This window comes from Belonocnema kinseyi, chromosome 1, assembly GCF_010883055.1.
Source record: "Belonocnema kinseyi isolate 2016_QV_RU_SX_M_011 chromosome 1, B_treatae_v1, whole genome shotgun sequence".
Classification (NCBI taxonomy): domain Eukaryota; kingdom Metazoa; phylum Arthropoda; class Insecta; order Hymenoptera; family Cynipidae; genus Belonocnema; species Belonocnema kinseyi.
Genome location: NC_046657.1, coordinates 19,198,420 through 19,223,175, shown reverse-complemented (window position 1 = coordinate 19,223,175; position 24,756 = coordinate 19,198,420). Strand labels below are relative to the sequence as shown.

General features: G+C 28.1%; 1 protein-coding gene across 1 annotated transcript in view; it reads left to right on the top strand.

The window, feature by feature from the left end:
- The window catches only part of LOC117167696, a 42,442-nt gene extending 22,585 nt beyond the window's left edge, over nucleotides 1-19,857 (top strand). Inside the window, exons 4-7 of the mRNA XM_033352825.1 lie at nucleotides 5,422-5,632; nucleotides 5,700-5,830; nucleotides 9,143-11,705; nucleotides 18,330-19,857. Coding sequence (XP_033208716.1) covers nucleotides 5,422-5,632; nucleotides 5,700-5,830; nucleotides 9,143-11,695 — 2,895 coding nt within the window. The 3' untranslated portion in view covers nucleotides 11,696-11,705; nucleotides 18,330-19,857. The remainder of the gene's footprint in view (nucleotides 1-5,421; nucleotides 5,633-5,699; nucleotides 5,831-9,142; nucleotides 11,706-18,329) is intronic.
- The last annotated feature ends 4,899 nt before the right edge of the window (nucleotides 19,858-24,756 follow it).

The window sequence follows — 24,756 nt, the reverse complement described above, 5'->3', positions numbered from 1 at the left end:
TAAGCATTTCAAAATATTTCGAGAATTTCAAAGATTTCGAGACTTTTAATATTTCAAGATTTTGAAGAATTTTAAAGATTTCAAGAATTTCAAAGATTTCAAGAATTTCAAAGATTTTAAAGAATTTCAAAGATTTTAAAGAATTTTACACTATTCTAGAAAATTGAAAAAGATTTCACAAAGACTTCTAAGATGAAAAAGAAAATCAAAGAATTCAAGGGTTTTAAAGATTTTAAGTATTTCAAAGGTTTTATACAATTTTTTTAAGATTTGAAAAATATTTCACAGAAGTCTCACACCGATTTTAGATTCTGTAAAAGATATCAAGGAATTGACAAAAATTTCAAAGATTTAAAAATATCAAGGATTTCAAAGGCTTTACAAAGATTTAAAAATATTACCAAAGATTTCACAAAAACGACTTATGTTCGCAGAAAATTAAAAATTAGTTAATTTATGGTTCTGCTGCTTTCTTTACAAATTTTTTGCCAATAAAAAATGAAACGTTAAAAAAAACTTAATTTCGCGGCCTGGAAAAGCTGGAAAAGACTTTGAATATACCTTGACATAATTTGCAAAAATCTCTCATTTTTTCTTGATCAATTTTTCATTTCCCCTGACTATTGATATTAAAATACCAGTTTTTTTTGATCGTGTAATATTTTTAATAAGATCTCTTATAAACGGAATAAAACAATATTTCAGTACAAAATTAAAATTTTCAATTCTAAAAAAAACTATTGAAGTCTCCATCTGAAAAGATGAATTTTTATTTAAAAAAAAAAGAAGAATTAAAAAAAAATCGACATTTTAAGAAATAAATACGATAATAAATAAAGCCAATAGACGAATTTACTGTACAAAAATTTAATTTTCAACAAACAAATATGAATATTCAGAATTTTCTTTAGAAGAGTTAAGTTTTCAACCAACGATATAAACCCTGCTTTAAAAAAATTCAAAAAAAAAGTTCAACTTTCAACCAGGCTGTTGAATTTTCAATTGAAAAAAATCAATTTTTAACGAAATATTTGAACTCTCTACTAAAGAGATGAATTTTAACCTAACAAATATGAATCTTTAACTAAAAAATTGTTTCTTAACAAAGTTGTTTATCCAGAAAATTCTAAACAGAATAACTGAATTCTCAAGAAAAGAATTTTAATTTTTACCCAATCCGTTTCATTTTTATCTAAGAAAGATGAAATTTTCATAGTTGAATTTTAAGCCCCAACAAGACTAATTTTCAACCAAAAAGAATGTCTTTTTAACCAAATTGTTGGTTTTTCATAAAAAAAAAACTTTTAGTATGACTTTTCAATATAGAAATATGAGTTTTTAACAAGAAGTAAATTTTCTACGAAAATAGTCGAATTTATAACCCAACACGAAGAATTTTCAACAAAACAGTTGAATTTTAAGCCCAAAAAGCATGACCTTTAAACAAAATTGTTGCATTTTTATCCAAGAAAGATGAAATTTCTACTAAAATAGATGAATTTTTTAATTTGAAAAAAATAGTTAAATTTTTAGCCTAAAAAGTTTTGATTCGAATTTTCTACGCTAAGATATGAATTAAAAAAAAAAATTTTTAATTTTGGGAAAAAAATTTTTTTTTTAAATTAAAATTCCAAAAATTACGTACATGAATGGAGGATCCCCCCCCCCCCCCCCCCCCCCCCCCCCCCAAGATTTTACGTAATATAAGTACGGTCCTTGGTGCATGAGAATATGCGGACCTTTGTGTGCTTCGAGAATTTAATGATAATTTATGAGCATTTTCAACAAAATATATTTTTTTTCATCCAAAAAATGTATTTTTCAGCCAAAAATAGAAAAAAATTTAATTTGCAGTCGAAACAATCAAATTAAAAAAAATAATTAATTGTTAACAAAATATTTCAATTCTTAACCGTAAAGATGAATTTTTTACACCAAAAAAGATAAATTTACAAATAAAAAAATAGGACAGTTCAATTTGCAGTTAGAGTAATAAATTTCCAACAAGACAAACTAGTTTTCCGCAAAATTAATTAATTTTCTACTTAAAAGAAGCGTTTTTTTAACCGAAAAAAAAGAATAGTTAGAGTGAATTTCTAACTGAATAAATGTAATTTTAAACCAAATACATGAATTTTTAACTGAAATGATCAATTTTCTACAAAAAATTAAACATTTATATTTTCAGTTGTTAAAATAAATTTTCAAAAAAAAAAAAACAACGAATTTTCAAGAAAATAGTTCAATTTTTAACCAAAAAGATGAAAGTTGAACCAAACAGTTGAATTTTGAACTAAAAAATATTAATTTTCAACAAAAAATAGAACAGTTAAATAAAAAAAATTATAAATTTTCAATAAAATGGTGCATCTTTAACTGAAACAGTTGAATTTTCTATCAAAAAAGGTGATTTTTTCAACCAAATCAGTTAGTGAATAAATTATTTTTTAAACAAAAAGATGAAATTTCAACTAATGAGAGTTCTCTTCTAAAAAATATGTAAATTTTGAACTAAAATTAGGATAAATTTTAAATAAAAAAAAAAATGGCCAATAAAATGTAAATAAATTTTCAACCAAGAAGATTATATTTCTATCGAAAAAATGTAAATTCCGGACAAAAATCGGACAGTTACGTTTTCAGATATAAAAAAATTCATTCTAAATAGGAAAAAACAAATTTTTAATATAAACTAAATATTTGAATTTTTACGAGTTAAATTTTTAGGTGAAACAATTCATTTTTATTTGAAATGATCAATCTTCAACCAAATAAATCAATTTTTAACAAATTAGTTCCACTTCCAACTGATTAATTAAATTGTTTATTAAAAAAAAAAAATTCTCAAACGGAAAACGTGTTATCTGATATTTAAACGGAAAAGTATTTTAATTTTATATCAAAAATAGTTTGATTCTACCAAAAAAGATGAATTTTCAACGAAATACATTAAATACTCAACCAAAAGAGATTAATTTTTAAACAAATAGTTGAGATTTTAATCATAATAATCAAATAAATAGTAATAATTAAACAAGAAGATTAAATTTCTATCGAAAAATTTAATCGAAAATTTAATTCTTAACAAAAAAAAATTTAGAAATTAAAAAATTTTAATTAACAAATTAATTAATAATTAAAAAATAAATTATACAATAAATATAAAATATATCATATAAAAATAAAAATATAAAAAAAATTAATTTAATTTAATTTTAATTCTTTAAATAAATTGAAATTTTTTGAAATTTTAACAAACAAACAAAAATTTCTATCCAAAAATTTAATTGAAAATTTAATTCTTAATAAACAAAAAATCGGATTTTCAGAAGAATAGTTAAATTTTCGGTAAAAGAATCCTTTTCACCCAAAAAAAAACAAGTTTTCAATCAAATAGCTTATTTTTCAACCGAAGCTGTGAATTTTTAATTAAAATGATCAATCTTCAATCAAAAAAATTTGTTAACAAAGGATTTTATTTTTTATCCAAATTGAATTACTTGATATTTTAACCAAAAAAATATTTTAAGTTTATACCAAAAATAGTTTGAATCCTCAACAAAATAAGATTAATTTTCAATCAAATAGTTGCAATTTTAACCATAATAATCAAATTAATTTCAGCTTTAGTTTATCGAAAATTCTCTAACTCTGTTAGGTTTTCCCTGACATTTAGTAACTCTGTAATTTAAAAAAAGTATATATTTATTTCACTCCAAAATTTTTTTTTATTAATTTTCATATACAGGGTGTCACAAAAGTCCCGGGACGGTTGAATATTTTTTCAGGTAAGATATTTTTCAGTGAGGCCAAGGTCATTCTTGAAGTAACTTTCAACGAGGAATTTAATAGTGGCATTTATATTTATTTTTATCGTGACCTTCAAGGTTTAATCAAGGTAAAGTTAAAATAAATGGAAATCCCCATTTTTTTACATCGGCAATCGATGGAGCGTGATATTTTGAATATAGGTGCATTGTAACTTTGAAGGTCACTCTAAGGTTGTTTAAACTTAAACAAGGTCTGCATACCTCTGGGTCAAGGTCAAATTGGGCCTATGACCTGAGTAAATATTCAAAGAAAGGGGGTTTCCATTTTTTTAATATGACCTTGAAAAAGCCTTAAAGGTTATCTATAGTTATTCAAACTGAAACAAGGTCAAGTCTGGGTCAAGCTCAAATTGCATCTACGACCTGATTACATTTTCGTAAAAAGTGGGTTTTCATTTTTTTAATATCAACTGGGAAAAAACTTCAAAGTCACTCTAAGGTTATTTAAATTTAAACAAAGTCTGTATACCTCTGGGTCAAGGTCAAGTTGGACCTACGACCTGAGTACATATTCGTAAAAAGGGGATTTCCATTTTTTTAATATGACCTTGAAAAAGCCTTGAAGGTCACTCTATGGTTATTTAAACTTAAACAAGGACTCTATAACTCTGAGTCAAGGTCAAATTGGACCTATGACCTGATTACATATTCGTAAAAAGTGGATTTTCATTTTTTTAATATGAACTTGAAAAAAACTTCAAGGTCACTCTAATGATATTTAAACTTAAACAAGGTTAGGATACCTCTGGATCAAGTTCAAATTGGACCTAAGACCTGATTATATATTCGTAAAAGGGGGGGTTTCCATTTTTTTCAATAGAACCTTGAAGGTCACTCTGAGGTTATTTAAACTTAAACAAGGTCTGCATACCTCTGGGCCAAGCTCAAATTGGACCTACGACCTGATTACATATTCGTAAAAAAGGGGGTTTTCATTTTTTTTTAATATGACCTTGAAAAAGCCTTGAAGGTCACTCTAAGGTTATTTAAACTTAAGCAAGGGCTGCATACCTCTGGGAATATTTTCAAATTTTGGTTGTAATGAGCAAAGTTGATAACCTAAATAAGACTTATTCAGTAGTGACCTTAAGCATGGCCTTGACGATGACCTTTAAGATCATTACCATGTCAACCATGAAGAAATAAATGTAAACCTTTTCTTTCTACATCGGCAATCGATAAAACTGTAAATTTTACGTTTGGATATGTACTGAAGTCATGTACATTTTGACTTTGACACGGAGGTATGTAGACCTTGTTTAACTCTAAATGACCTTCGAGTGACCTTCAAGGTTAAAATGTACCTATGACCTGGGTATATAAAATTTCCCGCTCTATCTATTGCCAATGTAAAAAGCAGGGGATTTCCATTTTTTTTCTTGAATAACAGTTTAAGAATGACATTGACCTTCAAGAAAAATATCTTACCGGAGGACTTTTGCGATACCCTGTATATTTATTTAATCAATAAATCCTTTAAATTCTCTAAAATGCTCTGTTAAAGCTTCAAAGTTGAGCATATTCTCGCGAGCATTTTTGCAAGATAAATTCTTGGGGATTTAAGAACTCTAATGAGAGTTTTCATGCCCAGGATGAGAGCGCAGAGGAGAATATTACTGAGGATATGTTGGGAGCGGCATCGAAAGTGATCAGAGAATGGGCCGAAAGTTTGCTACTGATTAAATTCCCCACACTCAGTGCCTTAGGTCGATATTTGGTTGAAAATTTGTGCGTCGACACTGAATCTTTGGCTGCTATGTGCATAGTCTGCGGCACCGATTCACCCGAGAACGAAAAGAAAGGTTAGTTTTTGCAAATCATAGTCCTGGTTATTAGTCCTGGCTACCAACTCTCAATCACTTGTTGCAGAAACATCGGAATCGCCTATAGCGGGAAAACCAGTGAAACTGAGGGAGGCGCAGCTTCAGCTGCAGAGAAAACTGCAACAGCGGGAGCAGATTCGAGATCAGAAGCAGCGACATCTGGAAAACGAGTCGCCGGTAAGGCCTCATTCATAAACTGCATTACTAATTTCGGGATTTTTTTTTCTTTTTTCTATCACAAAGAAGACTTTTGAAAAATAGTTTAATTTTTTCAACAATATAGTTCAATTTTTAGATAATCAGGGTGGTGACTTGACCGAAATATTATATATATATATATAATATAAATAGGGATAATACGCTGCAGCTGTGTTTGCGTAAATTAAAGAAAAAACTTCGGGTGTGAATTCGCACCAGTGTACCATTTGAGGGTTAAAAAGCGGGAATTTACTTCTGATCGTAGCGAAATTCAAGTTTTCATTATTTGTAGTAATTTTTGTCTATTTAGAAAAGTGGCTTCTACTTTATCTACACTTGCAGGACATATTAGTGCAAATAACTGTTTTTATTTTAGGACTGAAAGTTTCATTAAAGATATATAATTTTCCTTGCGAGAAAGTGCTTCAAGTAGTTTTTTTTCCCCCAAAAATTTAACTTCCAGTAGAAAATTTAATTATTTTAGTTGGAAAATTGACCTTTTCTAGTTTGAAATTTAACAATTTGGATGTAATTTTTTTTAGTTGAACATTCATGTATTTTCTTGTAAACTCATCTATTTGTTTTTAAAAAACCGACTTTTTTGGTATAAAATTTTTTTTTTTCAATGTTAATCTCCTTGTTTAAAAATTCTTCTGTTTGGTTAAAATTTCAAGTATTCCAGTTAAATATTCATCATTTTAGTTAGAAATTCATCTTTTAAGTTAGAGATCAATTTATTTGGATAAAAAATAAATTTCTTTATTGAAAATTATTATTTTTTTTATTGAAGATTTTAACATTTTAATTAAAAATGCATGTCTCTGGTTAAAAGATAAGCTGTTTGATTGAAATTTTTTTGTTTCTTTGGATGAAAAGGAATTTTGTTTACCGAAAGTTTAACTATTTTTCTGGAAATCCGATTTTCTTGGTTAAGAATGAAATTTTTAACGGAAAATTAAACTATTATATTTTTAGTGGAGATTTTATATTTTTTGGACAAAAATTCATGTGTTTGGTTGAAAATTAATATTTTTAATTAAAGAATGAAACTATTCTTTCAAAAATTGATGTAATTTGTTGAAAATTAGTGTTTTTTGTAGAAAATTCATCTTTTTGGTAGTAAAATTTAACTATTCCAGATGAAGGTTCATAATTTTAATTGAAAATTCATTAGTTTCGTTGAAATTTAATTTTTCAAACTGAAAATTTACCTTTCGAAAACTTTGATCTTATCTAGTTCGAAATTTATTAAATTTTGATTTTTAATTTAAATTTTATAATTAAAAATTTTTAATTTAAAAAGAGTTTCATTTTTTCTGTTTAAATTGAAACTGTATTTGTTTCGTTAAAATTTCACGTATTTTGTTTAAAAAATCGACTTTTGGTAGAAAATGATTTTTTTCTTTGAAAATTAATTTCTTTGTTTAAAAATTCTTCTTCTTGGTTAAAAATGCAAACAGTCCAGTTAAATATTCATCATTTTAGTTGAAAATCCACCTTTAGCTTAGAAATGAATTTATTTGGCTGAAAAAATAAACTCCTTTGATGAAAATTAATTTTTCTTATTGAAGATTCATAATTTTCATGAAAAATTAATCAGTTTGGTTGAATAATGAACTATTTGATTGAAAACTTGTTTTTTTTCTATCGATGAAAAGGAATTCTTAAAAAAATTAATTAATATTTTTTATTTAAAAATTAAACTATTTTTGTCAAAAATTCATGTAATTTGTGGAAAATTCATCTTTTTTTGTAGAAAATTAATCTTATTGATTGAAAATATATCTTTAAGTTAGGTATAACATTCAAAGAATAAAAAATAATTTTAAAAAATCGCAAGATTGCTAGGAAAATTGAAATGATGAACATTTAAAAATATTTTTTAAAAAGGAATAATTCAACAAGATTTTCATAGATTTTTAAAATTGTTAAAAAAGTTAAAAATTCAAGAGTTTTATTTAAGTGCTTTAATTTGTAGTTTATTTTTTATTATTCCAAAACGAAAAAAAATTTAGCCTTTGAGTTCGAATTTTTTCAATTTATTGACCGTGAAGAATGTTCCTTTTAGAAAAATTATTTTTAATTTTAATAGATTTATTAATTTGTTTTTTGTGCCAATTTAAACGAAGTGAGTGAAATTTTTGTTTCAGAACTTGTAAAATGAAAACTAAAATAAAATAAATCATATTTTTCCTACAACTTTTAGAAAATTCTGCAAATTAGAAAAAATCTTTAAATTCCTCCAGGTTCTTTTCTGAGAATTTTTCAATTCTTTTAAAGTCTTGTTAAATATTCTGTTAAAATAATCCTTCAAAATGAAAAATCCTTTGTAATTTTTCTAGGAATCTTAAGAAAATGTTTTTATTCTTCTGAAGTCTTTTAAAATTCTTAAAAATCTGCTAAATTTTTTTGTTTGAAATCTGTAAAAATATACATTTTGTTTTAAATTAAATCCAAATTTTAAGATTTTCTTTTTTAATTTTCCAGTATTTTCTTAAATTGTAGAAAAAATGCAATTCATTTTAACAGATATTTATAAAATCTAAAAAGATTTCAAAAACAATTAAAAATGTTGAATTTATGTTTTTGAAACTTAATCGAAATCGTTGAACCCTGTAATTGATAAAAGTAAAAAATTCTGCATTTTGCAATTTATGTGCATTTAATTGATCTTCCATTTAAAAAGTTTAAATTAAAGGAGCATTTGTGAATACAACATTTTTAAATTGAAAAACTTTTAAATATCAATTTTTAAAAGTTTAAAATTCAAGAGTTTCAGTTTGAATGGTTTCATTTGTTATTTATTACTTGAAATGGAAACATTTTTAGAATAGAGTTTGATTTTTTAAATTGTATTGGCCATGAAAAATATTTGCGAACCGAGGAAAAACCGGGAATTTTTTCATGTCCCGGAAGTTAGATCCGCAAACTTAACAATTTTTGTTTTTGCGACTTTCTTTTTTTTTTTTTAATATGCACATTTTGACCGTTAGGTTTTTTTTAAATTTTTCTTTCTTGCACAAAATTGTGTGCACTTCGAGCCGCCTAGCACAATCTCTCTTCTTGCTCTAGTAAGAAGTTGCGGATAAACAAAAAAAAAAGTTTTCAAAAATGTAGCGCGTAATTTTTTATTTTTCAAAAAATCTTTTACGTCACAACGATCACAATCCTAGCACAATTTTCATTTTTTCGAAAAAATAAGTTTGCGGATCTAAGTTCCAGGACCCCCGAGTTATTCTCAAAATCCTTCAATTGATCCAGAATCTATAGCTCGCCTTTGCTTTTTTGCAGAGCCAGAACAAAGAGAAGACTGTAAATAATAGCAAGGGATGCAAGGGAAGCAAAAAAAAGACGAACCAATCGCCGCAGGGGACAAACTGCCAACTGGCATCAGTGAAAGGTGGCAGCAGTAGTACAACGCCAGTTCCGCGTCAGCGAAAAGCTGTGAGAAGTAGCAGTCAATCCTGCCTTCCCCTGCAATCTAACTGTGATAATAACCTATTGGTACAATCGATTGAAAGTGCGCAAAGAAGTGGCGATGCTGCAGGGTCGTCGTCTCTGCCGAAGGAGGCCGTCAAGTCGACCACCAGGAACCCCAGAAAACGCACAAGCGGAGGCGTTGTCGCGTCTCAATCCCAGGACAATAGTCCCGAGAAACAGGCGAAGCTTGAAGCCGACGCGAATCCAGCCGATCGCTCATGCACGCCCGTTGAACCGAGTGGTAACATTTCAGTGATACTAGCTAGTAATCATAAAAACTGTAGCGAGACTGCCGATAGTCAGTCGCGCGAAAGCTGTGATATTGATTTAACCCGATGCGCCAAGAGTGGTCAGGCCAAGCTGAACGGCCGCTCGAGCCTTTCCGCGAAGAATAATCATCATCCACTGCTCAATGAGCAAATTCCGCTTCTGGAGAACTCGAATTTTCTACAGAGAAGCGGCGGCGGTGGCGGCAATCTCGGGACAATCGACCCGGATTCGTTGGACGACTATCTGAACGGCGGGAACAATTCTCAGGAGCAGGAGGAGGAGCTGCTTCAGTACTTTCAACAGGGCAGCTGCTCGTCGAGTTCGGATTTTGAGGCCGGGGGGAATAATAATGTGACTGGAGACGCAGATCTCTCATCGCGATCCGACAAGGTCTCGCAACTCAGGCTTATTCTCCAGCAGAACTTGAAAGCGAGTAGTGCTATCACTCATCCGGCGAATCCAACCACACCCGTGAGCGTTCCTCCCCTCGAGAAGCAGGAAATCATCAGTGAAAAGCTGATTCTGCCGACGATAAATCACACGAGTCATCAGACGAGCATAAGGCGCCGAGTGAGTTTCGAGACGAGTGTTGTCGAGCACATCCAGGATTCGGCGAGCGTCGCTCACACAGTGGTGCCCCAGAGTCCTAACACGCGACGTCGAATCTTCAATTTTACGCCAATCTCGCCGGGTCCACATTCGCCAATCAATGGCCGCGCCTCCAAGTCCAACTCGGCGAATGCGAGTCCTTTTGTCTCGCCGCGGAACACACCTGTGCCGCGATCAAGGAGCAATTTGCAGAGTGGCGGCTGCCGATCGAGGGGCGCGAAAAAGACCCTCTCGCGCTCCATATCGTGCAGTGTGCCATACACAACGAGCAAGAACAACGAGACTTTTGTCGTGCCGACGAGTGGTCCCGAGACCTTGCGCCAAGTGAGTAGTGTCTCAAGGTCACCGCTTGTCGTGACGAAAACGGTTCCGAAGCGGGGCGGCGGTGGCGGCCAGAAGTGTCCTGCTGCCTTTCTGCCGGACCTCGATCCCCAGAAGCAGCTCATCATCAACTACCCGAGCCAGGAGAATCTGCAGGAGGTGAAGAATGTTTATCGGAAGACGCAGCAAACCGACCAGGAAATCTCGGACCTGCTCCACGGCGAGAAGGAGCTCAAGTTTGTGGATGTTGTGCCCTCGGCGAAGGAGCAATTCTACTGTCGTTCGCAGTCGGTTCCCCTCCATCGGATGGTCAATCCCACTCTCATGTCACCAATATCCATTCAGAATTTTTTAACTCCCTTTCGCAGTTTCAATCCCTCCACGAGCAGTTCGATAGCTCCCACGCCTGTGCCGAGCGAGTTCAACGATTTCGGATCAATTGACGCGGCCGACAATGCGATTTATCTCCTCGAGGATGTGGACGCGGCGAGTTTCATGTCCGACGAGCAGCCGTTTCTGATGGCCGACAAGGAGATGACGTCCGAAAATATCAGCAATTTTCTCAATATCCTCGACGAGGGCGGGGAAATTTTGCCGGGGAATTCGGTGGTGGGTCAGTCGGTTATTGAAACGAGTACGATGATGCTGGCCGCGTTGCCGGATGCCGATTTAAATTTGACGGACGATGGCGCCAGTCTCGATCATCCGGGAATTGGTGGACTCGAGGCGGGCAGTAGTCTCGAGAAGATGATTCAGTCGCGATCCTATCCGAACACTCCGCTGCCGTTACCCTCCTCCTCGTCCTCGTACGCGCTCCCTTACACGGAGGACAGCAATGGCTCGAGGTCGCATCCGTCGACGCCCCTGAATATTGGTCAGCCGAGAGACACGTACGCGGAGAGCAATGAGCCGATGCTGTCGAGTCCGACTCTGGAGACGCTGAATCTGCGAGGCGATGTCACGACGACGGCGACGACGACCACGACGACGACCAATTCTTCGGAGAGTGTGTGTCGCAGTGTTGAGGATTTTTTGGACTCGACTTTTCTCGATCATGTGGACGGGGATGCTGATGATTTGGATCCGCTCGGGAGTTTTGAGGGACTGCAGGATGTTGATTCGCTCGCGCCACTTTTCACGGAAGTTGTGGAGCCGAATCGCTGAAGAGATAAAGGTGAACTTTTTTTATTCTTTTTTTTTTTTTTTTTTTTTTTATTGTGTAGGCCTCGGATGTAGCCAAAATTAATCTTTTTGGTAGAAATTTTTTATTTATTTAGAATTTTTTAACTGAATATGTAACTGTTTCATTTTTGGTCCAAAATGTATATTTCTTTACAGAAATTGAATCTTTTTGGTTAAAAATTATACTATTCCGTTATAAATTTACTTAAATTTTATTGAAAATTATTTTTTTACTGAAAATTTACCTATTCTATTTTTATTTAAAATTTATCGGTTTTACGTGAAGATTAAACTCTTTGTTAGGAATGGTGGTCTACTATTACGCCACGTGGTGCCGAAAAATCGAACTAGAAAGAGTAGGTACCATTTTCAACGTGTTTTTTAATTTTTGCATAAAAGTGTTTTAAAGGTTGTTTTGTGAATTATAAAACAATGATTGAATACTAAAAACAAATATTCATAAGAAACAAATATTTTTAGATAGAATTTTCATCTTTTAGAGTGAAAAAACACAGTTTTGTCAAATAGGTTTTTTAAAAAAATACAATTATTTCATTATTTAATGTGAGTTTCAATGCATTGTAAGCTTAAAGGAACTTTAATTAATATATGTAGCGAGAAATTTTATCCATATTATGCCAAGAATACGAATAATAGACGACTGGAATTTAAATACGAGTTCTAACCCAACTTTTATATCAGATTTTTAAATAATAAATATTAAATATTTCATGTATGAATGAATGAAAATTTACTTTGAGTTCATTTTTGCTTTAAAATAAGTCAATTTAAGTTCATAATCTTTTGAAAATCACAATAAAGAGAACAATAATTGTTTTTTTAGACAAATATTTCGGTCAAAAAGTGTGGTTTTTCACTGTATAATATATAAATTTCATCTAAAACACTTTGTTGTCGATAAAGAATTATTTTTATTATCCCATTAATAGTTTAAACTCTACAAAAAATTGTTAAAGCACTTTTATGCAGAAATTAAAATGTATCTTTAAAATCGCGACTATTCTTTTTAGTTCAAATTTTTGTCACCAGGTGGCGTATAGCAGTTTAACCATTCCCATCAGTTACGACCTCATTTTTTTGTTTTGTTAAAAATTTAACTATTTTGTTGAAAATTTATGATACTAACTGAATATTGAACTATTATATTTTTTTCAAGAAAATTTATTTTTTCATTTGCAAATACATGTATTTGGATAAAAAATTATACTTTGAAGCTGAAGATTCATAATTTTAGTTGAAAATTCAAACTATTAATTTTTTTGTTGAAAATGTAACTTTTTATGATAGAAATGAAATCTTTTTCCTTAATAATATTTAATGGACGAATATTTAATCTGATTGGTGACTAATTCATCTTTTTGGTTGAAAAGTCCTTTAAAAATTCATCAAATTTGATAGAAATTTCATATTTTTGGTTGAAAATGAGTTTTTTTCTCTAGAATGCATTTTTTTTAAATTGAAAATGTAACTGTTTCACTATATGTCGAAAAAGTATTTTTTTCATAGAAATTGAATCTTCTTGATTGAAATTTATACTATTTATTTATAAATTTACTCAAATTTTATTAAAAATTATTTTTTTAATGAAAATTTACCTATTCTATTTTAATTAAAAATTTATCGGTATTACGTGAAGATTAAACTATTTGTTGAAAAGCCGTCTTTTTTTGCTAGAAGATTACTCTCATTAGTTACTTTATTTTTTTGTTTTTTGTAAAAAATTAATTTCATTGGTTAAAATTTTAACTATTTTGTTGAAAATTCGTTTTTTTTTGTTGAAAATTTATTTTACTAATTGAAAAATGAACTTTTATTTTTTGTAGAAAATTTGTTGTTTTTTTTTTTTTTAGTTGAAAGTTTATGTATTTGGATAAACAATTATATTTTGATCTTGAAGATTCATAATTTTAATTGAAAATTCACTGTAGCTATTCATTTTTTGGGTTGGAAATTTATTTTACTTACTGAATATTTAACTATTTCATTTTTTGTAGAAAACTTATTTTGTTAGTTGAAAATTAATTTATTTTGCTGAAAACACGTTTTTCTTGTTTAAAATTTACTTTTTAAACTAAAAATGGTTAAAACAAATATATATCATAGTTAATACATATATTTATTTAAAAAAACATTCGAAAGTAAAATAAACCTATATTTGTTTTTTTAAATTAGAGAATTTCTACAGGTCAGATAATTCCAGAAAGTCATGAAAAACCTAATAGAGTTAGGGAATTTTCGATAAACTAAAGTTGAAATTAATTTTAATATTATGTTTAAAAATTGCAAACTATTTGATGAAAATGTATCCCCTTTGGTTGAGAATTTAAATTATTTTGTTGGAAGTCTATCTTTTTTGAATGAATTAAACTATTTTTGGTATTAATTTAAAAACCTTTTTTCTTGAAATATCATGAAAAAAATTTCATTTATTTGGTTAATGATTCATCATTTTAGTTGCCAAATCTTTTTTTTTTAATTCAATTATTTATTTAAAAATTATGTTTTCCAGTTAAAAATTAATCTTTTCAACTGGAAATTCACTGTTCCATTTGTTAGTCGAAAATGTATCTTTTTTGATAGAAATTTAATCTTTTTGGTTGAAAATTAATTTATGTTTTTGAACATTTAACTATTCTGTTTAAAATTCGTTTCTTTTATGGTTCCAAATTTATTTTTCGAATTGAAAATTAAGGCATTTCATTTTTGTTAGAAAATTTATCTTTTTAGTTGAAAATTTACTTTAACAATTCCATTTTTTACTGAAAATTTACCTTTTTTTAATAGATATCTAATCTTTTTTGTAGAAAATTTAACTATTCTATTTTTGGTAAAGAATCAATTTCTTTGGTTGCAAAGAAATATATTTAGATAAAAATTAGTTTTTTTTTATATTGAAAATTCATCTGTTGGGTTGAAAATTCCATTATTTCATCAAAAATTCATATTTTTTGTTGAAAATTGATTATGTGTGATTAAAAATTCATTTGTTTGGCTGAAAAATCGTTTCTTTTGAGTTAAAAAATAATTTTTTTTTAACTGAAGATGTCACTATTCCATTTTTGCATAAAAATTTATATTTTTGCTTGAAAATTAATTAATTTGCCTGAAAACTCGTATTTTAAAGTTTACTTACCTAACTGCACATTGAACTATTCTCGTTTTGTTTCTGTAAATTTATCTTTTTTAGTTAAAAATTTATAAATTTTATTGAAACTGTATCTTTTTATTTAAAAAATTCATCTTTTGGGTTTAAAATTGAATAATTTTCTTGAGAATTCGTTTTTTTTTTTGGTCGAAGTTGATTGTTTCAACTGAAAATTTAATTATTCTATTTTTGGTTGAAAAATCATTTTTTTTAATGAAAAAAAAATGTTTTTTTACATTTCTTTTTCTAGCCTTTGTTGATCTTTCTCAAGCAAAGAGTTGCATTTTTAATCGAAAAACAAACCATTTTTACCAAACGAGATGAATTTTCAAATCAATAAGACAAATTTTCAATCAAAATAAGATTTTTCAGTTAATAAGAAAAAAAATTTATCCATAATGTTGAATTTCTAAGACAAAGAGATGAGCTTTCAATGAAACAGTTGAATTTTTAACCAAAAACGTGATTTTTTTTATACAGGAACTTATTTCCTACCCAAAAGGATGAATTCCAACAAAATACATATATTTTTAATTAAAAAGCTTAATTTTTTTATCAGAAAAGTTGAATTTTCAACCAAATACATCAATTTTGAACCAAAAAGTTGAATGTTGAACCAAGCTGATTAATTTTTTTCTACCATAAAAGATAAATTTTCAACAAATTACATAAATTTTTAACTAAATAGTTTAAGCAATGGATGTGATGACAGTCCAAAATTGATTTGATAAATTTTAGTTCACAATTTTTTGTTCTCAAATATTTTGAACTAAATAGTTGAATTTTTATACTAAAAATGATCAATTTTAACCAAGAAGTTCAATTTCTTTTACAAAAAGGATGAATTTTCAATTATCAAGAATAATTTTTTACCAAAAACTACGAATTTTCAACCACACATTTGAAGGGTGCGCGGTCTAAACCTGTTAACTGACATTTTTTTCGAAATTGATTTTTTTTATATTTGCTGTCAAATTATTTATCTGCAGTTAATATCCCGCAAACGAAACGGCAAAATTTCCTTTTATTTAAAAAAAATGGATTTTCGAAAATCGCGTTTTGGTATTTACAGCATTGGTCTGCGGAATGATTTTTCTTCGTCATGTAAAATTACTGAAATGTCAGTTAACATGTTTAGACCGCGGACCCTTCATTTCATTTTTCCACTCATAATTTATAAATTTCCAAAGAAGCATGGAACAGATACATTTTTCCAGATAAAAAAGTATTTTTTAACCAAAATAAAAACAAAATTTTTGTTATTTTTAAGCCAAAGATATGAATTATTTATAAAGCGGTTGAATTTTCTACCAAATAGCTAAATTTTCATAAAAATAGTTCATGTTCAACTAAATAGTTGAATTTTCAACAAAAAATATTAATTTTCTACCAAATAGTTAAATTTTCAGATAAAAAATTATTTTTCAATAAAAACAAAACGTTTGTATTTTAAAGTCAAAATGATTAATTTTCAACCAAATAATTTAATATTCCACCAGATTGTTGAATTTTCAAGCATACAAGATAAATTTCCAACAAAACAGTTCAATTTTCAACGAAAAAATACGGATATTCAACAAACTAGTTGAATTATCAACAAAAACAGATAAAGTTTCAATTATAGTTGCATTTTTGTCAAAAAGAATGAATTTTCAATTCAAGAAGATTAATTTTTTACCAAAAAGGATGAATTTTCAACTAAATTCGTGTATTTTTTACCCAGTAATTAATTTTTTTGTCTTATAAATCATAAATTTCCGATCATAAATGCAATAGTTAAATTTTTAGATAAAAAGTATTTTTGAACTAAAATAAAGATATTAATTTATGAAAAAAAATTTTTCATTTTTAACTAGGGAGATTAAATATTTATCGAGAAAAATAAAGTTCAAATAAAATTTAGGAATTTTTAACAGAATACATCAATTAAACAACATTTTTTGTATTTTAAAGCGAAAAAGACAAACTATCTACAAAGCGAGTGAATTTTGAACTAAAAAATATGGGTTTTCAACCAGAAATTAATTTTCAACCAAATAGTTAAATTTACGAATTAATTCAATTTTTAACTACAAAAAAAAACTAAATATCCCAACAAGTAGTTGATTTTTCAATAAAAACAGATTAATTTTCAACCGAACCGTTATATTTCTATACATAAATCCAGATGAATTTCCAATCAAGTAGATTAATTTTCTATAAAAAAAGACGAAAATGGAGCAGATGAATTTTCAGAAAAAAAAATTTTTTAACCAAAATTTTTTAATTTTTAAGCCAAAAATATGAATGACCTCTAAAGCGATTGATTTTTCTATCAAATTTTCATAAAACAGTTCATTTTTAACTAAATAGTAGAATTTTCAACAACAAAAAATTAATTTTCAATCCAAGAATATTAATTTTTTACCAAAAAAGATGCATTTTCAAAAAAATACATGTATTTTCTACCCAGTAGTTAATTTTTTGTCTTAAAAATAATAAATTTTCGACTAAAAATGCAATTGTGATGTTTTGAGATAAAAAGTAAGGTTCAAATAAAATAAAAATACGATTTTTTGACCAAAAAGTTTAATTTTTTGAACTACGTCGATGAATAATTGACCGAGAAAAATAATGTTCTACTAAAACTGACGAATTATAACTGAATATAGTAATTTAAAAAAATAATTGAATTTTGAAGCCCAAAAGACAAAGTATCTTAAAAAGCGATTGAATTTTCCACAAAAAATATGGGTTTTCAACAAAAAATTAATTTTCCACAAAATACTTTAATTTTCATAAAAATAGTGTAATTTTTAACGAAATCATTGAGTTTTCATTAACAAAAATATTTATTTTTCAACCACATACTATAATATTCTACCAAGCTGTTGAAATTTCAAGCCAAAAAGATAAATTTTCGACAAAACAGTTCTATTTTCAACCCGAAAAGAATGAACTTTCAACCAAAAATATATAGATTTTCTTTCTGGGCGCTAAATAACCCAGAATTTTGATCATTTCTAGACAAAATAATAACATTTTAAATAAGCATTGTATTTCATTTTTAACCCTTAAACAGTACACTAGTGCGAATTCACACCCGAAGTTTTTTCATTTTGTTGGTATCTACACAAACACCGCTGCAGTGGATTATCCCCGCATATATTCAATATATATGTTAAATATGTGTAATATATGCTAGTTATTTATTATATGTTCATTATATTAAATATTAACATTGCAAACAAATCAATTCGCACCAGTGTACTGTTTTTTTTTTTTAAATTATTTGTAAATATGTTTTAAATTCTTACTACACATAAGAAAAAAAAATATTATGACACAATTTTTCAGATTTCTGACATTATTTACACTATTTTTTTATCTCTTAAATAAGTCTGAGGCCTACGATTGTGTAAACAATCGTGAATCATCGAATAATCCTCAAGAATATATTTTCTTTTCCAGAGAAGAAAAAAAGCGTCAGCTATCGTCCAACTCACTGCCGACGTCGGCAAAAACGTATCAGAAATTTTTTTCTTTAAACTCACGGACTTGAGAAAAGGAAACTTGTGGAGAAAGTTAAAGATGTGTTTTCATGACAGTAACTTTTAAGGCCCCAGTAAATCGTCGGTAATTCGGATTTTATATATTAAAGCCAAACGGAGAAGCCATTTTTTCATATATATATATTCTAAAAAGTAGAAAAACTTCCGGCAAAGACTGTTTTTTTTTTCGGAGAAATTATCCCTTTTTAGATAAAAGTACCCCTTTTTAGAGAGCGGAGATTGGTCCTAGGTCGGCACAGTAAGTATTTTTGTCGAAAACACGAGGTTAGTACAATTCCATGTCCTTGAAAGCAGCGTGGAGTTGTTTTTTTTTTTTTTGCTATCACTTAAAAATGGTCCTAAGTCGGCACCCCCAGGTTCTTGCCCCCCCCCCCCAACGCGCGTGGAAGTGCAATGGGATCGCGCTTTAGTTTCTTATGTTTGAAATTGCGTCCTATGAATACGAGAAAATAGAATTAGCGAAAAGACAGTGAGGAAATACTGACAATAAAGGGACACCTACCAGATTCAAGCAATATGCAGTCAAAACACAACTAAACTTTAAAAAAAAATAATAATAATAACGCCCAACTAACTAGAAAAACAAAAAAAAAAGAGGTGCCGACTCAGGACACACAAGTGGCGACCTAGGACGCATATAAGTGCCGACATAGGACAACTAAGCCTCATTTTATGAAGTCCGATTTACCGATGATTTCCAGGGTGTTTTTTCCTTAACGAATATCCACCGTGATCAAAGGACAGCAGTAATTTTGTACAAATTACTTCTTAGGACTTTCAGAGGCCTGAAAGGTCTGTCTCGCGTAGAGGCAGTGCAATTTTGTTACCATTGACTGGTTTGAAGAAAGAAAAAAAAACGAACAAAATGTAATAGTGGTTTTTCTGCTGTAGCTCAGATTTCAAAATTGTTTTTGTTTTTTTGTTATTGTTCTTCTTCTTGCATGAAAAATGGAAACAATGACTGAAAAACAGTTTCCCATGAATATCGAAAATATATGTAGATATAGATATGTTCCTGTTTCGTAATTGAATTACTCTAGTTCCTGTTTTGTACAGTTTTATTAAATGTTCAAGATTATTTAAAAAAAAAAAAAAATTCGAATTCTTCTTTAATAATGTTACTCGGTAATTTTAATTGTTAAAATTTTAAGTACCGCTTTAAACCTTGTAGGATATTTTGTAAGTACGTCTCTCGTATCTACGCTTTAGTCATTAAATAATTGTAAATAATATTACTCGTGCTGAAAAAGTGCGCTATTAAATAAAAAATTTTCTTTAATTAAAATAAATGTCGAACGATTAAGTTTTCGATTGAAAATATACTCTAAATTTGTTCTTGACATTACTGCAGAAAAGCCACTGATTCGTGACTACAACGATCTTTCCACTGTTTTCACTGACTTTTTTGAAATCAGGACAAATGGAAGTGAGAAAAAAAAAATGTTTTAATGAAAAGTATCGTTTCTTGAAGAATTTGAGAAAATTCTTTATCGAGAGTTTAAGGCGAATGTGTAAATAGACTATTATTAATTGACTCGTCTCTTCTCGCAAAGAGGCTAAGAAGTTTCATACTTTTTTTTTTCCTACGAATTCTTTGACGAAGACAATTTTTTAAGGCGTAGTGTACTACACTCTAAAGTTGTACATTTTTTTATAGTACTAATGATTTTTTTAAACTTATAATTTCTTTTATTTCTGTGTATCTTTATTTTCTCTCTCATCCCTTTGACATCCAGGTAAGGTGACCAGACGTCCTGATTTATGAGGACATGTCCTGAGTTACTGATCCTAATTTTTTTCCCCTTTTTTTTTCATTTTTAGCGGCCATGTTTGGAATTTTTTGAGTATTTGAAAGGAAAGGAAAAACAGGGTGGCCGTTTTAATCGAGAACAAAATTTCCGGTTTTTTTCTGGCTCGAAAACATTCTTTCGGTCGGTGAAATTAAAAAACTTTAATTTTTAATGCTGAAATTTCTTTTAACGTAATCAAAAATGAACTGCAAATTAAAGCACTTGAAGTGACACTCTTTTGAATTTCAAACTTTGAATATTCAAGTTTTTAAAAAAAAATTCTATTTAAACGCTCAATATTTACACGTAAATGAAAGATTTTAAAACTTTTCAATCGAACTGTTTTAAATTAAATGCTGGTAAACTATAAAAAATTTAATTTCAAACTTTTACAAATTGAAGAGCTGAATTTTATCAAATATTGACAAATTTAAAATTATTTTTGATATTTTATCAGAATTTTTAAATATTTTTTACTTATTTGAATTCTTCCGGATTTTTTTTTAATTCCTACAAAATTAAAAAAAATAATGTCCTTAAATTGTCCAGATTCTTTTTGGGCAATTTTAGAAATATTTTTTAATCCTTTAAAATAATCTTTTTAAAATTCATTTTTCGAAATAAAAATAATTTAACTTTTCATTTTTTTATTATGTTGAATCCTTAGATCATCGTCAAAAAGTTTCAAGATTTTATTTCCAAACCTTAAAAAATCTACATCTTGTTTAAGTTTTCAAATTGTTTTTGAAATTTTTTTACAACTTTTAAATATATTGTAAAATAATTCCCATTTTTCCTTAAAATTTGGTAAAATTCTGCAAAATTAAAAATAAGAACATCTTTAAATCTTTTACATTCTTTTTTTGACAATTTTAGAAATCTTTGGAAATATTCTAATAAAATTAATTTTTCAACAATAAAAAAATCATTAAAAATTAACCTGTAAATCTTCAGAAAATTTTGTTATTATCTTAAATTATTAAAATTTGTTTAAACCTTTTCAAAGTTAAAATTATTATTAACATTTTTTCATGACTTAAATATCTTTTTAAATAGTTTTAAATTTTCTCTTAAACATTTTTTTTTAAAGCATGAAAATTTGTTTTAATCCGTATTAAATTCTTCCAGATTCTTTTTTGACAATATTTTGAAATATTTTCACAAAATTCTTCAAATTTCAAATTACTTTTTGAAAAATTATCAGATTAGAAATTATTATTGAAACTTATTTCAAAATTTTTGAATACATTGTCAATAAATTTGAAATTTTCCTTAATTTTTTTTTTAAATCCTGCAAAATAACAAAAATGGTAACAAAATCTTCCAGATTTCATTCTTCACAAATGTAAAAATCTTTTGAATATTTCTCTTAAAATTAATTTTTCCAACTAACAAAACGCAGGAATCTTAAGAACATTTTTTTCTTACCTTAAAACCGTTGAAAATCCTTGAAAAACTTCACAATTTTAGTTAGAAATCTTCAAAAATCTACATTTTGTTGAAAATTTTTTGTAATCCTTTCTAATTTAGAATTATTATTAAATGTTTTCGGAACTTTAAAAAATATTTTTTAAAAATTCGAATTTTTTGAAATATTGCATACTTAAAAAAACTTCTAGATCCTTTTTTTTTTTTTGAAATTTTAGGAATGTTATTAAATATTCTTTAAAAATTAATGTTTTGAAGTAAAAATAAATTTTTCTATTTTCCCCACGATTCTTGAAACATTATTTTATAAATCCTTTCAAAATCTACATTTTGTTTTAAATTTCTTAAAAATTTGAATAATTTTTGAAAATTTATCAAAACGGTGTCAGCTTGAAACCGTTAAAAATCCTAAAAGGCTTCACAATTTTTAAAAAATCTACATTTTTAAAAAAAAATTCAATCTTCAAGTTTTGAAATAAGTTTATATTTTTTCAAAAAAATTGTCTTAAACTTACTCGAATTTATTCCTTAATTAATCATTTTTCAAATGTTATTTTCACATGAAAATTCAACAATTTCACTGACAAATAAAAAAAGTTTCAAATTGAAAAATTTATATTCGAAAGTTAAAAGTTTAAATTTAGCTATATGAAATTTTACCGATTCAATATTTTCTATTTTAAATAATTCGATTACAAAATGTTTTGTTTTGAATAATTGATTTATAATTTATCATTTTAAATAAACAGTCAAATATTGCTAAATATAAAAAAAAAAACTTTTTTCTCATTAAAATTTTCAAATTGAACGGGTTAAAATCGAACATTTTAGATCAAAACAACATTTCAATGATTTTAAGTTATTTCAAAATTAAAAATAGTCTATAAAGTTTCAATCGGCCTTTAACATTTGTTTAACTACCAAGGCTTTTGAATTGAAAGAATTCAATTTTTAGCGTTAAAATCTAATTATTTAATTTTTATAAATTTATATGTACAATCGCTAAAATTAAAATTTTGGTTATCAAAACTTCAATTTCAAAACGTTTTACGTTTAAAACTAAAAACCAAAATTTTGAAAGTAAAAAATTTCAGAATTGCTCACTGTGAACTGAATTATTTTATAATTTAAAAAGTTTTAAATTACATTATATCATGTGATATAAAATTTTCGATATTTTAAACAATTGGATAAATTTTTTTCTAAAAATATATCAAATTTCCGGTGAAAATAATTAATTCAGTGTCATTTCCTGGCCCAGCGATCACCCTGAAATTATCACAATAGAAAGGGGTTTCATGGCCTGTTAAGACCTTAATTAAGTCTTGTCAACCTCGTCCTCCCATAATTTCACTCCCCTAGTCCCCCCATATTCCCCTCCACTCACCGTTCGCCCCTTTTCACTAACTTCTTCCCTCTTCTCGCTTTTTCATCTAACAGTCCCCTCCACTACGGCCCAATAACACGTACTTCACCTACTTGCCCTCCCTAATTTCTCCTACTTCTCTGCCCATCACTATCCCTACTTTTCCTCCTCCAATTTCCCCTATCGTCCGTTTCACTTCCCCTACTTCCCACCCAGACATTTTTCCTACTTCCCTTCCCTAATTTCTTCTACCTTCCTATCCTAATTTCTCCTACCCCTCCCCCCTAATTTCTCCTACTTCCCTGCCCATCACTATCCCTACTTTTCCTCCTCCAATTTTCACTATCGTCAGTTTCTCCCCCCTCACTTCCCCTACTTCCAACCCAGATATTAACACATTTTATTCTATTATTTGAATAGAAGATAGAGGTGGGGAACGTATTGGAGGGGGGTGAGAAGTTGGGGTAATCTGATAATTTGCCGATCAAGCCATCTGGTCACCCTACATCCAGGTAGTGTTCCAAAGAGTTTAACTGCTCGGGGAAATTCTCACGATCATGAGAATATGCTCGTACTTTGTGTTTTGAGAATTTATAAGCATTTTTAACAACAGAGTTTGTTTTTTTAATAAAAAAAATCATTTTTTAAAACAAAATGGAAGCATTAAATTTTCAGCTAAAATAATTTTTAAACAAATAAATTCTTAACAAAATTATTCAATTTTAAACCCAAAAGATGAATTTTCTACCAAAAAAGATAGTTTCACTAAAATATATAAATTTTCAACTAAAAAGAATAAGTTTACAATACATAGGATAGTTCAATGTGCAGTTATAGAAGTAAATTTTGAATAAACAATAAACGAGTTTTCAGCAAAATTAATTCATTATCAACTAAAAATATAAATTTTCAAGCAAAAATGAAATAATTACATCTTCAGTTGAAAAACTTAAATTGTAACTAAAAAGAAGCTAAAAAAGAATAATTAAATTTTCTACAACAGATAATTTTTTAACGAAAAAGATGAAATTTCGATGAAAAAAGGTAAATTTTCAATAAAAATGGAATAGTTCGAATGAATTTTTAATTAAAATGATTAATCTTCAACTAAAAAAAAAAAAAATAATTTGTAATCAAATACATAAATTATCTACAAAAAAAAAATACTTAAATTTTCCATTAAGTAATATAAATTTGTAAACAAAAAAGATCAGGTTTTAACCAAAATATACAGTTTCAGCTATTGAGAGTACTTTTCTACCAAAAAAAATACGAATTTTCAACAAATAGTTGCATTTTCATCTAAAACAGATAGAATCCAAACTATAAATAGAATAAATTTTCATTTTAAAAAATTGCAATAAAATTAAAGTAAATTTCCAACAAAATAGTATCATTTTTAACCATGAATATTTAATTTTTATAGAAAAAACGTACATTTTCGACAAAAAATGAAACAGTTAGATTTTCAGTATAAAAAATGTATTCTAAATTTAAAAAAAAGTAATTCCCAACAAAAAAGATGATTTCTCTGTCAAAATTGATGAATTTGTAACAAAGTGCATTAATTATTAACCAAATATTTGAATTTTTAAAGGAATTGTCAACCAAAAAGACTGACAGGAAAGATTTGGATTTTTAACCTTAAGGGCATGCGACACAGTGGGATTCCTACATTACCAACCTCTTTTTTCCATTGAACAAAATTTTTTTGTGAACCATAGAACTTTTTTGGTAAATGA